A 17,092-nucleotide genomic window follows, 5' to 3' on the forward strand; every position below is an offset into this window, starting at 1 on the left:
ACATTTGCCTTTTAAGATGATCCCACAGCTGTGGGTCCTACAAGACACCTTGCACTGGTGCCTCCTGAGCAGGTGGTGGTAGCTCGGGAGAATGTAGGGAATACTGGTACTGCCTTCTGGTAATCCTTAAATGTGGAAAACATGCTGAGATAGTGCAGCAGACTTTAGGCAGAACTTATTTCGACTTCGCGAAAAGTTTCCAGTTCTACTGACTTTTGGTTGTTGAAGATGTGTAAACGTATTTCACTTGCCTAGTCATTGTTATATTTTGCCACGTAAACCACGTTGCTTAGCGTGTGACAAAGTCTGCCGTCCTGGGTGAAGTCCTCAAAGCAAGAACCATTACTGGCTATCGAACACCTATTCCCACAGGCTGTTCCCTGCCTCAGCCGCATGTACTCCTCCAGCATATACTATGGCTATTCATATAATGGTTGGTTCTATTTCACTACTTCACAGTTACCCATTAGAGCATGTAACGGCTGAACTTCTCATGGTTGCTCTTCTGTCACTCACAGTGGACTCCTTGGAGCATATACTATGGCTGGTTGTAGAATGCCTGTTCCTCCATCCCTGTGGGTTGCCCCTTACCACTGCTGGATGGACACCTGGAACATATACCATGACTAGCTCCATAATGTTCATTCGTGTGAGCTGTTCATGGTCCCCAGAACTTGCATTGTAAATTATGCAAGACTGCACACTCACAAATTTAGCATCCTTTAACCCAAGCGTGCCCTATGCCAACATCCAATGTAGATTAAACTATTATAAGGGCCCTGTCCTCGGGGCTTTTGCCGCAAATTTCCATAGGAGGCCCACCCATGTCATTAACATGCCTAGTCAGCCTTATCTCCAAAGGCATTCAGTGTGGATGTATACATAAAGAGCATAGAGTTTAAGGCAGCAACATCTTTCCTCTTTGCACTTTTTAGAGCTGGGCAGGAGCGTCGGGCAGAACCTCATCCCGATTCATCCCCTCCTTCATCTCTCATTGAACCACATCCCTCCCCTCCTGCCCCCCCTTATATACTGTAACTTAGAATGCATTACTATCAATGAATCATTATGTATTCCGGTAAAGGTGGTTGTGAGCCACTGAAGGCTTGAGCCAGATGTATGGCTCAGGCTCATCTCAAGGTCCTCTTGGACCCTCGAGCCAAAACGAACCAAGCTTTCATGTGCCTTCTGCCCAGAACCTGCACTCTCACCTCATTACCAAAGCCTCATCTCCCACCTCTCAGAGGAGCAGAGGTGGTACTCACCAGTGCAGTGCTGCCGTCATATTATATTTTTAATTATCGTACGGGGGAGGTGGGGTTCACATTGGCTGATGCTCAAGACACGGCCGAGTGCTCAGATAGGGACATAATGCTAGCCATTTTTCAAATCATCTGATCTCACATAAGACTAGCAGAAGTATTTGACAGAACTCCAGTCTCTCCAAGATCAACCCATCTGAGCCACCACAGAACACTCTTTTGTGGGTAAATCGGGTATGCAAGAAAGGTCCGCAGTCACGTGTGGAAGTCTGCTGTGCTCCTGTGCTCTAAATCACTTTTGTCTTGCTAATAGGCATAACTGCCTTCACTGAGGTGCTGAGGGGCGTAAGCCACCCCAGAAATTGGTATTTTTGTGAAGTCAGGAGAAGCCCGCAACATCAACGAAAAGATAGAGTGACATGCATTACACTTAACTTGGTACTTCTTCTAGAAGACATCTTGTGTTAATGAGTAATTCTATGTATATTTACTAATTTAGACCCTTAAAGAATTAACTACAATGAGCTGCCTTTTGGTGTTCAGAGACAGAAAGGAGGAGACACTCATCCAGTGGATGATCTGTACTCTAAGGAAATCAGGATTCAATGCCAGCCACCTTGCTCAAACAAATTGTGTGAACCTAGGCTATTACTTTATTGAATTTACCTCCTTTTTCTTGATCATCACATTTGAGAGCGCCTTGAAACACTTAACTTTTGATGCATGCTGTTTAAAAACCTCTCTTATGCATCTCTCCATCCATTACAGCAATATAGGGCGCAATGCACACAAGTTGACTCTTGAATCACTAATGGGATAGTCATCAGGGTGGGCTGATCAAGAATGTTTTTTAAGTTTAGGTTTAGCAACAATCGCATTTAATAAATGGGCATGCAATACAATGGTGTAAACTAATGTTTATATTATGCTGATCAAAAGGCCCCACCACATCAGCATACAAGGGGCCGCACTCCGATGGATCGCCTTCTTCCCCACTGAAAGAACATATGGGGTCTGCCTACCACGCTTCAACCGTGAACCCAAGGATATCATCTGCGGTGTCCCAGAGGGCTCATCCTTCTGCCGTACACTCTTCAACTCCTACATGACCACACTGGCCAACATTATCAGAGCACACAGTCTCAACAACATCATTTACACAGACAACACCAGGCTCATCCTCTCCCTCACCAAGACCAACTTCCACAGATGGATGACAAGCGTTGCTGACTGGATGAAGAACAATTGTTTGAAGCTGAACACAGACAAGATGGACATACTGATCTTCGGCAACACCACCAACCCCAGGAACGACTCCTGGTGGCACCCAGATCTAGAACCCGCACCCACCAATCAACGCAGTCTCCTCCGCTTGCTTCCTCACTCTGTGAATGCTACGGAGAATCTTCAAATTGCGGCAGAGTGGGAGGCCGCCGCTCCACAGCCGGAGTTGTCCAAGTGTTGACGACTGTCGACTGCGAGAGGAGGAGAGCGGGTCTATTGAGGCCAACTATGAGAGTGCTCAATCAGGAGCACCCCGCTTGTGCAGGATCAGGTACAGTGAACGATCCTTAGCGGCCCGGTAGGTCACCGCAGCACGAGTTGGGCCATTTCCTCCCAGCGCAGAAGGGAGAGACGAGCGGTTTGCCCAGAGGAGACTTGAGGCGACAGCTGAGCAGAGACCACATTTGCTGCGGTGAGGATTTTCTTCTCTTTAGGGCAGCAATTCACCATTAATGTCTGAGGCGAAGTAGGAATCGGCGAAGCCTGACCCAAAATGGCACCCGTGGCGGACGAAATGCCTTATACTGATTCTGGGACCTTTTCCCAGGCAACTCTCCCATGCTAGCAGCAGAGCGCAAATTACCGTCCTCGGTGGGCACTCATTGGGAGCACTCCATAACCTGCAGCATTAGCAGATACAAGACAATCCAGGCAACAACACACCAAACAATTACCTGGCGGGTAAGGGCAGAAAGACACTTATGGCGAGAGACACTCGCCTTGCCTGACCCTAAGATGGCGGTCTGGCTTTGAACACAGACAATTGAGAGAGACTCCCTCCAGCTCCTGACTCGCTGTCTTTTTCACAGCGGTAGTGAATTGATATAGTGGGACCGGCTCCCTGCCTGATCACCACGTAACCTCAGGGGCTTCCCACAAACCTGACTCTATTGGCCACTTGCACACCCTGCCGAGGAGCGCCGACGTTCATTCAAAATGCCGCCCATCGGTCGGAGATTCATAATGATCAGTGAACTACACAGAGCCGATGCTGCATATCATCTGCCGTGGCTGGTGGGGAAGGCTTCCACTTACAAAATCACTAAGTAACCTATAGAGGTAACGACGCTTCACTGGAGGAATCACCTGAGCAGACCCCATGGTGTCATGCTGCAACTCGGGACCCCTCCAGGTTCATGAGAACTGAGGGGGGGAGAGACCAGATAATGTCGCTTTGACAGCGGTGGTGATGGGGTGCGAAGGCTGAGCGATTGTGCACGCAGGGTGGATGCTGTGCATGCAGTCTGGGAGAAACGCTGCATGGAGGGACCGCTTCTGCAACCCTTGATGAGTGTTATGGTAGAATGCCTGACCCTAAAATGGCAGTCTCATAACGACGTGGGTCATAATGCTACACTGGCTTCCCTCCAGCTGTCTCTCTGAGTCCAGGGGCTCGAGGTGCTCCCCCTCCGCCCTCCCACCTTGACTTACCCACCTTGACATTGACTTTGGGACATTCCTCTGACTGTTGAGACCTATCTAGCTGACCAATGCCCGGTGGGGTTACCTGCTAGCTAAAGAGGAGTTGGGTTGTGGATTTCCCCCACTTCCATCACCTACCCAGCCAGATGTTGGGTAGACTTTCCTTCGTCTCTCTGTCATTTTTCTCCCCCTACCCATTTCCTTTCCCCCACCACCTCTATGCTCCACATTTCTTGTCTTCCTATACTCTTTAAAATGTTTTGCTTTTTAACCGAGACCTTGCTGTTTGGCCCTGGCCCGGCGGAGCTACCTGATAGCTAAAGAGGGGATGGGCTTTGGACTTCCCCCTTAGCCGTCACCTACCCAGCCGGACTCGGGGCAGACTTACTTTAGTCTCCCTGTCCTTTATTCCCCTTCCTCACCTTCCCTACCCCCTTTCTCTTCTTCGCATCTATGCTCTTGTAATTTTTTTCTAACAACTGATGTTACCCGACTCTAAGGTATGGTTTAATTTTGTGGAACCTTATGCAATGCGCTCTGATACCTTCGGGTCTAGCCAGTGCTATATCGAGCATTTTGTCAGACGCCCGGTGGAGCTGCTCTGTTCAGCTAATTGAGGAGAGCGGACTTGGTCTTTCCCCTGACCATCACCTGCCCAGCCGGACAGGGGACACAGTTTCTCCCCCTTCTCCCTGTCTCGCCCTCTCCCCCCCCCTGCGTATTTCTGCCGTTCTGCCTTTCCATGTCTCCTCTCTTTCCATTTTTATGAACGATGCTCGTTGGAGCTTCCAAGAGAGCTATAGAGGAGACTGGCCTTGGATTATCTCCCTGGCCGTCACCTACCCACTCGGTCTTTGGGCTGACTTTCACTAATCTCTTTTCCGTCTTCCCCCTCGTCCTCACCCTTCTCACTCCACCTCTCCCCACTCCCTCTCTATTTGGCTCTCAACCTGCTATGGCTCCTTCCTCCCCTCCTTTCCTATCAATTCTCTCACCCGCGTTGTTTGTTTACTGTGCCTTACTATGCTATTGTAACAGATGTAATTTGTAACGCAATGTTCCTCTGCTCACGAAACAGCAACAGGTCTGGGGAAACATGGCGCCCGCATGCTGAGCGGTAGCGCGCATCTCTCCTAGGCAGTTCTCCTCTCCCTCGCCCGATTGCTGCACATCGCCGTGGATGCCGCTAGGAAAATACTGTAACGTCGGAACGCTGAAGCGGGCGGTTACCTTTTGTTTATTCCCTCTGTGATTCAGGTGGCGGGAGCTTCACTGAATGCTTCACTGACTGTCTCGGAGACGCTGCACGGCTCCCGCGCCCCTCTCTCCTGCCACGCTGGGCTGGAGCCGATCTTGAGCGGAGACGCGGCCGCAGAGCGGCGGCCCGCGGTCTCCTCTGGGGAAAAACGGGCAGCGTCAGAACCAGTAGTGGCCGTGGTATAGGTGCTTTCTTTTTGCCAGCAGCAGCAGCATCAGAAGGGTTAGCCGGTCCTAGTGAGCAAGAGCACATCAAAGCTGGAGGCTATCTTGGTGACTATCCTGGTGAAGGCGGTAAAAACGCGCTTTCCCCTGTGCAGGAGGTCCAACATATTGCGATATCTCGAGTAGCTACAGGGGCTGCCCCCCCCCACCTTAAATACAACCCCAGGCAATAAAGGGGGCAGGAGGACAGGAAAACGGGATAAGGGTACTCAGGTTACACAAAAAGACGCCATAGTACACGGTTTGGTGGTCAGTACAGAGGATATAAATACCATACCAGGTGGTATTACTGGCGACGTTCGACAGCAGGAAGGGTCCGATTTGGGACAGGTTACTGCCTCGCAGAGTTGCCAAGTGAAGGCGAGGTGTGTAAGGGAGGCCAAGAATAAAGGTCCTCATAAAGCTGCGCTGAAAAACAGCTCTGTTTGCATCACCCCTTCTTTACGCTCTTTTTTTAGGGTTCAGCCTCAGATTTTGGATATTAAAAATCAAGAGGCCCTTACTGATCTGCATAGTCCGCTTGTTGCTTTTAAAAATACCACTTCTGAAGTGCCTAAAGTGCCCTCTGAAACACTCTAACATCTCTAATCACACATCTAAATCAATATCTCCAGAGTCTTGTATCAGCCCTATAACTGCGGCTAAACAGATGGAAGTCTCAGCAATATCCTCAGGGTCAGCTAATAATTTAATTAGCCCTGATAATTCTATCCATCCCATGGTGCCACCTTCAGGGCCTTCGTTGCCGGAACCTTCTGGTGAAAGTGGGGCAGGAAGTCTAGACGGGGCCACGATAGAGCTTCTTTTAGCCTCTTTGAAAGCAGACATAAAACAAGGCTTTATGGTCTCAGCAGATGACCAGTCTGAGATAAGGGCAGCGTGTGAGGTGCTGGAAAAAAAGTAGATCCAACTAAATAAAAGAACTGAGTCCTTGGAGGGCTCAATAGAGGAGCTTAAGGCAAACTTGGGGTCTGCTGAAGTGAAAATTCGAGCCCTACGTCGAGATGGAGACGCCATGGGGAACACTCGAGAACTACTCACGGAGGAATAATCTAAGTCTGTTGAAGGTTCTGGAGGGCAACGAAGGGAGTGACATCAAGACCTTTGTAGTAGCACTATTAAAGGACTTGTTGAATCTGGAGGAGCCGGTCGATTTCTTGGAAAAAGACATTCAATGGGTGCACAGAGACCCTTTTCGATTAAATCCCGGCAGGGCCAAACCCAGGAAAATCTTAGTTTAATTTTCTTACTTACACGTTAAAAGAAAAGATTTTGAACCTGGCCTTGAAAGCCAAATCATTAAACGGCCCAGATTTCCCATTTGAGATACGCTCAGATCTATCCAAAGTTACCCTAGATCGGCAGTGGGAAAGTGGCCAAATAATGGAGAAATTTAGGTCTCTGGGTGCTACTGTGCAAATGAGATTCCCCGCCTTCCTGAAATTATGTACAATAATAAAATGTACAATATCAGATTTCCACAGGAGGCTGACCATCTATTGGAATATTTAAGGGACGGAAAATCGGTTTGAATGGTGTTAGGTTGGGGGTGTTAGCTCTTCCTATTAAGCTTCTTATTGACAAAAAAAATAAAAAAATAGGAGCAAGTGGAAAAAAATCACAATGAACTATAAAATGCAATCACACTATAAAAAAAAAGAAAGCCGTAATTATGGAAAATTAGGAAAGTAGTACAAAGGGTAAAGGTTTAGGGAGGGCAATAAGTATGTGGCATCAATTCAGTATTCTCTACTTCATTGACATTTATGTGCCCAGATACACATTCTTAAATAGAATGAGTCGGAGGGAATCCGTACCCTATACTTTTTCTATTTTTTTCTATTTTTTTCTTAGCACTAGTTGTATAATTTAGAGGGAAGGGTAGAGGGGAACAGCTGGATGATGCAAACCCTGGTCATACATCAGGCCAGTGTAATCAGGGATGGGTTTCCCAATGGGTGGGGGGGGGCACGGGGGGTGAAAAGGGTAAAAATTCCTCATATGCTGGTACTTTATCAGTATCATTCACTTTTTAACTTCATTCAGTGTTTGAATCAGGGAGCTCAGAAGTCTTTTTTGGTCGGGACAGGACTAGATCTAGGTTATGGCAGTGAGTTGTCACCGGCGGTGGTGGATTTGAAGGATATGGTCCCATGACATCACTTCATTGTTTGTCCTGGAATGTCAATGGCCTGAGCACGAAGGGTAGAAGAGATAGAATACTCGAATATCGGAGAGATTCCCCAGTGCAGGTCATTGCCATCCAGGAAACTCATCTCCTCAAATCTGAGACAATAGAATTATTAAAAAATCAGAGATGGGTAGATACCTTTATCTTTCCGGATCAAACAGCAAATATTAGAGGGCTGTTATTCATATTTAAAAAACAAGCTAAGGTCCAAATATTAGAATGTAGGGAAGATCACAGCGGTAGATGGCTTATATTAAGAGTTTCTTTAGGGGGTATTCTTATCTCTCTCATGGGGTATTATGGTCCAAATCAGGACGACCCCTCACATTTAGACATCATTCGCCACCATCTCACTGATTTTCCCGACCCTGTAATTTGGGTGGGGGATTTTAATATTGTGTTAAACTGTAACTAGCCAAGTCGCGAAATTCTAGAGCCATTGTCCCCTCAAAATCACGCCAAGTACTTTTGACAATGATGACACAGCTAGGGTTAGCTGATATATGGAGAGAATGGGCGGGAGATCAATTGGGGGTTTCGTTCAAAAACTTAAAGTATAAACATAAATCTAGAATAGACTATGCTCTGTTTACTTACTGTCTTAAGGACTCAGTCAAAGATATTGAATAACTGCCATCCCACTTCTCTGATCATTGCGCAATTGTTTTAGTCTAATTCCCACACAGCAACATTTGCATAGATCATGGTCTTTTGACCGCACCATTTTACTAGAAGAAGATGGAATCAACTTTCTCCGTACCGAGACCAAACATTTCCTCGAGGTAAATTTAAATTCAACTAATATCTCTATCGTCTGGGATGCTCTGAAAGCCTTTTGTAGAGGCTGTATCACTAATAGAGCATCCTATAGAAGAAGGAAATTCAGAGATACCATCAAGGGTCTAGAAGTGGAAATGAATAACAGAGCATAACGTGGGTAACCACACAGATTCAAGGGAAGATCTTGATAAATTAAATTCTCTTAAAAAAACAACTTGAAACTATTCTCCAAGAGAGAATCGCCCACAGATGGGAAGTGAGTAAAATCTCTCATTTTGAATTTGGTGAAGCAGCTGGTAAGATACTTGCTTGGAAAACAAAAACAGACCAGGTGCGAAATTATATAAAAGAGATCATGGTAGAGGGTGAGACATCTCCCTGCCTATCCAATTTGAATATTGGCAATGCCTTTCGGGATTTTTTCCAAACTATATATAAGGAAGACATTATTGAGGATAGTGTAAAGAGGAAAAACTGGCTGAATAAGGTCTCCCTACCTACACTCTCAAACGAGCAAAAACTAGGACTGGAGTTTGAAATCACTGATGAGCAAGTCAGTAAGGCTATTTCTCAGTCTAAGCGAGGGAAGGCAGCCGGCCCAGACGGTTTACCAGGGGAGTTGTATCGTTCACTTAAAGAGGATATCATTCCAATCCTGGTGAAAGTTTTTAATAACATACTTCTGAAGGAAGAAGATCCCCCCTAGTTCATGGAGTGAGGCTACCGTAGTTTTGATTCTTAAATTAGGGTAAAGACCCGACTTACTGTGGGTCCTATCGCCCTATCTCACTCCTCAACGATTACAAAATCTTTGCTTCCATCTTGTCAAACAGGTTGGGGGGTGTAGTTGACACTATTATCCACCCAGATCAAAAGGGCTTTGTTAAAGGGCGCCAATTAGCTGACCTTACGTACGATCTGGTCAGCGCTATAGACATCGCATCCACCTTTTCTCTCCCTTTGGCCGTCCTAACCCTCGACGCAACCAAAGCCAAAGGGTAAAGTGGGCATACCTGTCTGAGGTTATGAAGAAGTTCAACCTTGGAGGTAGATTCTGTCGAGCTATAGAACTTCTATACAACGCCCCGACAGCCAGACTGTTAGTTAATAGCTCACTGACTGAGATATTTAAGATCACTAGGGGTACAAGACAGAGCTGCCCGCTTTCCCCTCTCCTCTTCAACCTCTATATCGAACCCTTTGCACAGGTGCTTAGGGAAGACCTTAACATTGCTTCTTTTAAATTTGGAGAATGGGAAAGGCGGGTGGCCCTACATGCAGATGACATCTTTATATTGACAACTGACCTCGATCTAGCTTTCCCAACTGTCATCAATAGGGCAGAGGAGTTTGGCAAAATTTCGGGCTATGAAATAAACGCCAACAAGACCGAAATCATGGCCTGGAACATAAGTAATTCACAACTTAATATAGGTTCCACTTTGCGCTACTTGGGAATTAGAATTATACAGGAGGTAGGGAAAATCCCTGAATATAATTTAGATCGGGAATTTAATGAGTGTCAAAAGCAGCTGAAGTCTTGGGCTCACCTCCCCTTATCCATCTTGGGGAGGATTAATCTAGTAAAAATTTCCATCCTGCCCAAACTCACATTCCTTTTTAATTCTATCTCCTTGGCGTTTGACACCAAGCAAATAGAGAAATGTCAACGGGAAGTAAATTCCTTCATTTGGAAGTATAAAGCCACTAGATTGGCATGGAAAAAGCTTAGGCGGTGGATGAAAAAGGGGGTTTGGCGTTGCCAGACCTACAATACTATGCCTGGGCTTTTCAGCTCTCGCACTCGAGAATGTTGTTAAAATCACCCACCACTACACCGGGAGGAGAAATGTTTCGGGCAATGTTAAAGGGAGCAGACCTGCCGGCAGAAGGTTTTATGTTCAAGTTTGTAGACAAAAAATTCTTTAAAAAAATTTAATTAAAAGTCCTCCATTCGATAGCCAGAAGTTTGGCAACAATAAGAAGGAAAGTTGGGCTCAGATATTTTTCAAATTTTGCACCATTGTGGGAATCGCCAGGTACACCATCTTGCTTTCAGGATAATTTAATCACTCCTGTGAGGGATGCTGGTGTTTCAAAGTGGGGAGACCTGTTGGCAGGGGCTCTTTGTTGTCCTGGGAAGACCTACGGGGCAAAGGTGGCCCACGTCTTTCTAGGTTCAAGTATATTCAGATGAATAGTTGGGCCCAGGTACAGTCTAGACAGGATATTTTTCTGGGGAGTGATCGCAACCTGGAAGAACGGTTAGTGGTGAGGCCTGGGGGTAGGAAGGAGGTTTCACTCTGGTATTGGGCTATTGAGGAAGAGATAGATGGCGATTTCAAACTGGCCGATGAGTTATGGGGAGACCAGTTAAATATGCAGTGTGCGCAGGTCTGGATTGATTCGTTTACTTTGCTATAAAACCTGCCTGGCTGAAGCGAAATCATCTTTTCACAGCCCTTAGGGCGTATTTTTCTCCCTTAAAGCTATCGAAATTTCAGCCAGGGAAAGTATGCAATAAATGTGGCCTTCCAGAAGCATCTGATGTGCACATGTTTAAAGACTGCCCTTTTATCCGTCCTTTTTGGGATGATTTGAAGAAGTCTCTGGATTCCATTTTGAAGGTTTCACTGACTATCAGTCTCCCGCTAATCATTTTTGGCCTCAATGACAACATCACTGGTCATGCCAGATCTCTCCTCTTCTACGCAATTCTTATGGCTAGAAGACAAATCTGTAAGTTCTGGGTAGACTCTGCCGCTCCAACCCACTCAGGATGGCTGACCTCGCTTTATGAAATATCTAGGGTGGACTTGCCTAGATCCTGCAGTAAGAAAAAACTTGCATTCTGGGACTTATTGGTACAATGGAAATAGGATGCCCATTCTTTTTTTTTTTCTGGGTCCTATGATTATGCCTTTTCTGCTCCATGGACTAGTGTAACGAGTCTTCCAGGCAATTATCATGGTCCAACAGGTTGGAAAATACCTAAAGGAGAAACTAGTCTACCCTCCAACTCTGGATTCTCCTTCCGCCAGTCAACTTATCGTGTCCTGGTCCGTGTTAACACACCTACAAAGACTCCTGAACTTGTTCAGAAAGGATACGCAAGGTGGTCAGTGTTTTCTATAAGAGGGTTAAGGCAAATGAGGACAAAAAAATAAAAAAAGGAAAAATTAATTTAAAAAAAATGTTCCTCTGCTATAGCGCTCTGAAACCTACAAGGCCAGCCAGCGCTTTATAATCCTTTTTGATGTACCTTCTAATACAACGTTCCCCTGGTTTTGCGCTCTGATACCTCCGGGTCTAGATAGCGCTATATAACCTTCCCAAATTCAAATAAACTAAAAACAGTTTTTTCCTGAACGCTGAGACCTGAGCAACATGGACGGTGACCGGTGGAGCTGCTCGACAGCTAATGAGGAGTCTGGCCCTGGTTTTCCCCCTTGACCGTCACCTACCCAGCCGGTCATTGGGCATTGTTTCCTCCTCGTCTGCCCACTTTTACTCCTTACTCCCCTCCCTTCTATGAATTTTTGAAACACTGTTTATATGTACTGTACCTCACTATGCTCTTATCTGATGTAACTTGTAACGCAACAATCCTAAATGTAAAGCGCTCTGATACCCTCTTGGGTCAAGTTCGCGCTATATAAAACTTTATAAATAAATAAACCCCTGCACATGGGATGCACTGTGATAAAGGCCCTCATCACTACGGACTGAACTATGGCAACGCTCCTACAAAGACTTCAAACCATACAAAATGCTGCAGCCAGACTGGTCCTCATCCTCTCCCAACGAACCCACATCACACCTCACCATAGGCAACTCCAGTAGCTCCCAATGTAGAAGAGATGCCAATTCAAGCTGCTGACCCACGCTCACAAAGCCCTACACAACCAAGAACCTGCATGCATAAACCACCACCTCAACTTCCACCAACTTTTTGGGGGTTTAGGGAGGGGGAGTTTTATATCGCGCAAACTCACCAGAAAGTATCAGGTATCAGAGAGCCTTACTTGAGCACCAGTTAGGTTACAGACTAACACATTCCTTTTGTTAGGCACGGGGAGATCAAATGATTTGCCCAGATTCACAGGATGTTGAGCTTCCCTACTGAGACTCTAACCTGGTCCCCCAGCTTTGAAGTCAACTGCTCTGGCTGTGAGGCCACACCCTCTTTCCTGTTGAAAAAAATATGCTCTGTTTCCCTATCACTCGCCCACATGCCCCGAATCCACCGAAGCAGAGGATGCTCCTTAGCCTACATTGCAGCAAAGACCTGGACACCCTCCGCCTACAGCTCCAGACCATCACCTCACTTCCGGAATTCCAAAGGGCCCAACAAGACCTGGCTGTTCGAATAAGCCCGCCAGGACCTGCAAGCTACTGGATTCCCTAAAAGCTGCTTAGCAGCACCATAGAAATCCTTGATTGATTGGTGACTGTCTTAAAGTAAAACGGTTCACATAACCAAGAACTATATTTGTTTTTGGATTTTTAAGTGTCTCCAACATTTATACAGCCAAAAAGAAATGGAGCGCTGTATTGGGCCAAAGTCTAAGATACAGTCAACTATTGACTGTGTACGTATAGCCAGGTTTGGTGGGTGGAGGTGGACTGTTACTATGTCATGGTTTTACATTCTTTAGAGAAGGGGGTCTTAAGGGCTTTCTGAAATTGGAGCAACGGGCATAATGTTCAAATGCAAAGGAAAATTAATTGGTTCTCTCTTAGTTCCTTAATGTCACCAAAATCGATGACTTTTACTATCACTGAACTTAGCTGGTCCTTAGAGACCAGAACAATGTATCCGTTTGGTCCTCTGATTCTTTGGGTTGCTCCTCTACTACTCATGGCTGGACTCCTCAGCACATCCTACATCCATATTCAATGTAGTTTAACCTGTACAATAAACCAACACTTAAACATCCTATCTCTCCTTCATTGCTACTTCAAATTCATGCATTGATAGAATGACAAAACACGATAAGAGCACACCTCTGTTCCTTGCACACCATCTAACAGAACAGAAATCTGGCACCTAACAGAAATCATTCTTAACTCCATACAATACTCTACAAAAGTGCATTTTGTTGCCTCGTTAAGGGTACAAAGCACCATATAAATGCAACTTCAATGCAGTACATTCATGACGGTGTGCACAGGCCCTTTTTACGTTTCGCTTGCGCTGTGCTTGTAAAATCGCTTGTATTTAACATATCTTAAAAGGGGGCTCTTATCGTCTCCGGTCAACGCATTGCTGTGTTCATTTGCTTTTGAGTTAACTTTCCCTGGATGAACGCATTTACGATACTTCTACTAATGCTGTTCACACTGTAAGCCCCATTCCTTGTCAAGATAAGATCTCTGCCCACGGAGAAAGGCAGACAGTTTCTGACAGTATGCTGGAATGCTTGCTTTTTAATACTTAGTTGTGTAAAGCAGATGCTTTAGCCTTAGATCATTTGTGACCATGATTTGAGTGCAGCAGGTGCAGTAGCACTAGGCCCAAAAGTTGTCAGAACTCCTCTAAACGCATATTATTGCTAAATTTGACTACTAAACAGGCAGTCACAATTGCAGTTAAAATGGACTTTATTTTGCAGTGGCACAGGGGCCAAAAGCTCTAGGGACCCCACTAAGCCCAGATTATTGCAAAATGTTACTACTAAACAAGACAGTCACAAGTACAGTTATATAGCAGACAGTAGGGTCATGAATTGAATGGTGCAGCAAGTGCAGTAACACCAGGACCAAAAGCTATGGGCACCCCACTTAACACTTAATATTGCTATATTTTACTAAGGAACAGACAGTAACAAGGGCAGCTACCTTGCAGACCACAGGGTCATGATTTGAATAGTGGAGCAGGTGCATTGGCACCGGGCCTACAATTTGTCATAACTCACACAATTGCTTTTATCTCGCAGTTAAAAGGGGGTTGATTTGAATGGTTCAGCAGGTGTAGTGGCTCCGGTCCCAAAACCTTTAGGGACCACACTAAACACAGAATATTGCTAAATTTTACTACGAAACAGGCAGTCAGAAGTGCGATTATCTGGGAGGCACTAGGGCCATTATTTCAATGAGCAGCAGGTGCAGTGGCACCAGGGCGTTAAGATGTCAGAATTCCTCTAAACACCAAATATTGCTATATTTAACTACGAAATAAGCATTCATAAGTGAAGGTAGCTTGCAGGCACTAGAGTCATGATTTGAATGGTGGAGCAGGTGCAGTGACACTGGGGCACAAAGTTCTAGGAACCCATCTAAAAACCCAATAATTCCAATATTTACTACTAAAAAGTAGTCACAAGTACAGTTACCTTACAGGCAGAAGGGTCATGATTTGAATGGTGCAACAGGTGCAGTAGCACCGGGGCCAAACGTAGTCATAATTCCTCTAATCACATAATATTGCCTCATTTAATTTTTCAAAATGTTGCTGTTACTTACTCACACTATACCACTAGTAACAGCATATTATATTGCCTTTTTGTACATAAACACGTCACAACACTTTAACAGACTTTCTGTTACTTACATTGTACAGCTACTTAGAAAGCTACAACTTACAACAAGAAACAGCTTATTATCAATCACATAGGCGAAACCTAATGCATTCACCAAAGTTTGTTTTAACAGCAGCAGCTTCGACCCCACAATCTACATTCATTGCATGTAAGAAAACTATTTTGAATTTGCTCATTTAGTTTTAAAAAACATTCAAACTCCACTCATTACTTCTTACACTATGGCTTACAATATGAATGCGTACTTACATGTACATTAGGTGGGTTGAATTCCAGATTATACACTCGCCCGCTTTTTGGATGAATCCAGCGGGTGTTGAGGCGATCTTTCAAAGTCTCAAACGGGATGTTCAAACTAATGACAAGGTCCACCTCGCAGATTTTTTCAAGTGCTTCAGCTTGGGCTAAGGTTCTAGGGAAACCTGCAACGCGAAACACAAGGAATACCAAAAACATTTGGTGAAAAGCAAAGTTATAAAAAATAGAAATAAAAAAAAAAGGGGAATTTATCAGTTTTTTATACAAAATCGTTTACAGTGCATGGCATTTCATTTACACAGATCAGTGTTCTTTGGTTAAAGTGTAATTAAAATGGCAATTAAACTTTATTACTGACAAAAAAGTAATTGATTTTGTTCCGCACAGATCACAATTACATTAAAATTGGCTTTGCAAGTTTTTAGCTCACGTGCTCAAGTTAATGAAAAATTAACATAACTTTAATTTCTTTGATATTCTAGAATTCTATATGTATGAAATCTCACATATACACATGTAATTGCATAAATCATTATAAGGGTAACTCCTGTGCATGTATACGTTTCAGTATTCCCTTGACCTGTGTCCATCATGGAAAACATAACAGTACCTTTGTACCTTTACAGGCCTAAGCTGCTTAGATAGACCCTGTGAGGGGCGCACCTCCAGAACAGTCATGGACGTCATTTGGAAGTAGTCTGGTGTCGTAGCTGTGACCTCTAGCTTGCTCCCTGCTACTCCTGTCACTTCCTTTGCGACCCCTGGCCTCGGAGGAGACAAAGGTCCCCCCACCCATCAGGCCTGGTGTTGCAAAGGAAGTGCCAGGAGTAGCAGGGAGCAAGATAAAGGTCACAGGTATGACCCATCTGGCTACCTCCAAATGATGTCCATGAGCAGTCAGACTCTCTACTAAAATAACATTGGAAATCTTCACAAATTATATAATGCTCTAAAAATATTAATGTTCAGCTTACAAGTTTTTTGTAAAAGGGGGGATAGAGGAGGGGGAGGGAACAATTGTCTTCCCTACATGTCCTTAATCTATCCACTGTCTTCTATGCTTCCTATACTCTTCTATCTATACAACTTGATACAGGAAAGAACACTAGAACCAGGGCTAACCCGGAGTACAGTAGATCCAACACAGGGGTTCACAGGTCTCAATCATCACTTCAGGAAACCATATGGGAGGGGAAGACACGTACAGTATTGTAAGAAGGGGCAGGACATAGTGGTAACAACGACCACACAAGATAACCAAATCACAAACAAAAAAACGTACCCTGACGGCTAACCGAGAAATATTCTCTCTCAATGTAAAGGGCCTCAACCACCCAGTCAAGAGGAAAAATATACTTGACTACCTAGCTAAGAGCAAGGGAGATGTGATCCTCCTGCAGGAGACCAAGCTATCTCTGGAAGACTCGAAGCGAGTGAAGGCCAGATGGATAGCCCAAGTAGCTTGCTCACCGGCAGTAGGGAAAAAGCGCGGAGTGATTACCCTGATAAGTAGGAACTCCAAGTTAACATTAGAGGCACACCAACATGATGAAGAAGGGAGAGTCCTACTAACAAACCTGAAGACGGGGGAGGAGAACATTCATGTGGCAAACATCTACGGAACTAACACAGATGACCCAGCATTTTGGGAAGGGGTCTCACAAAAGATAGAACACATCCCCCAGAACGACCTTACAATGGTGGCAGGAGACTTTAACGTTGCCCTTGACCACGTACTAGACAGACAATCACAATGCCAACCCCACCCGTCAAGAGCCCACAACACGCTAAAGAACATATGCACCAGATTCAATCTCAAAGACCCATGGCGACTCCAAAACCCGGACACCTGAAATTACACCTTCTACTCC

At 45.1% G+C, this 17,092-nt stretch overlaps 1 protein-coding gene across 1 annotated transcript in view; it reads right to left on the bottom strand.

Annotated features, from left to right (window-relative positions):
- Positions 1 to 17,092, bottom strand: part of AK4 (adenylate kinase 4) — a 397,269-nt gene that overhangs the window by 134,322 nt on the left and 245,855 nt on the right. The window contains exon 4 of the mRNA XM_078669051.1: positions 15,213 to 15,385. Coding sequence (XP_078525177.1) covers positions 15,213 to 15,385 — 173 coding nt within the window. The remainder of the gene's footprint in view (positions 1 to 15,212; positions 15,386 to 17,092) is intronic.

Source organism: Lissotriton helveticus, chromosome 1_2, assembly GCF_964261635.1.
Source record: "Lissotriton helveticus chromosome 1_2, aLisHel1.1, whole genome shotgun sequence".
Lineage (NCBI taxonomy): Eukaryota > Metazoa > Chordata > Amphibia > Caudata > Salamandridae > Lissotriton > Lissotriton helveticus.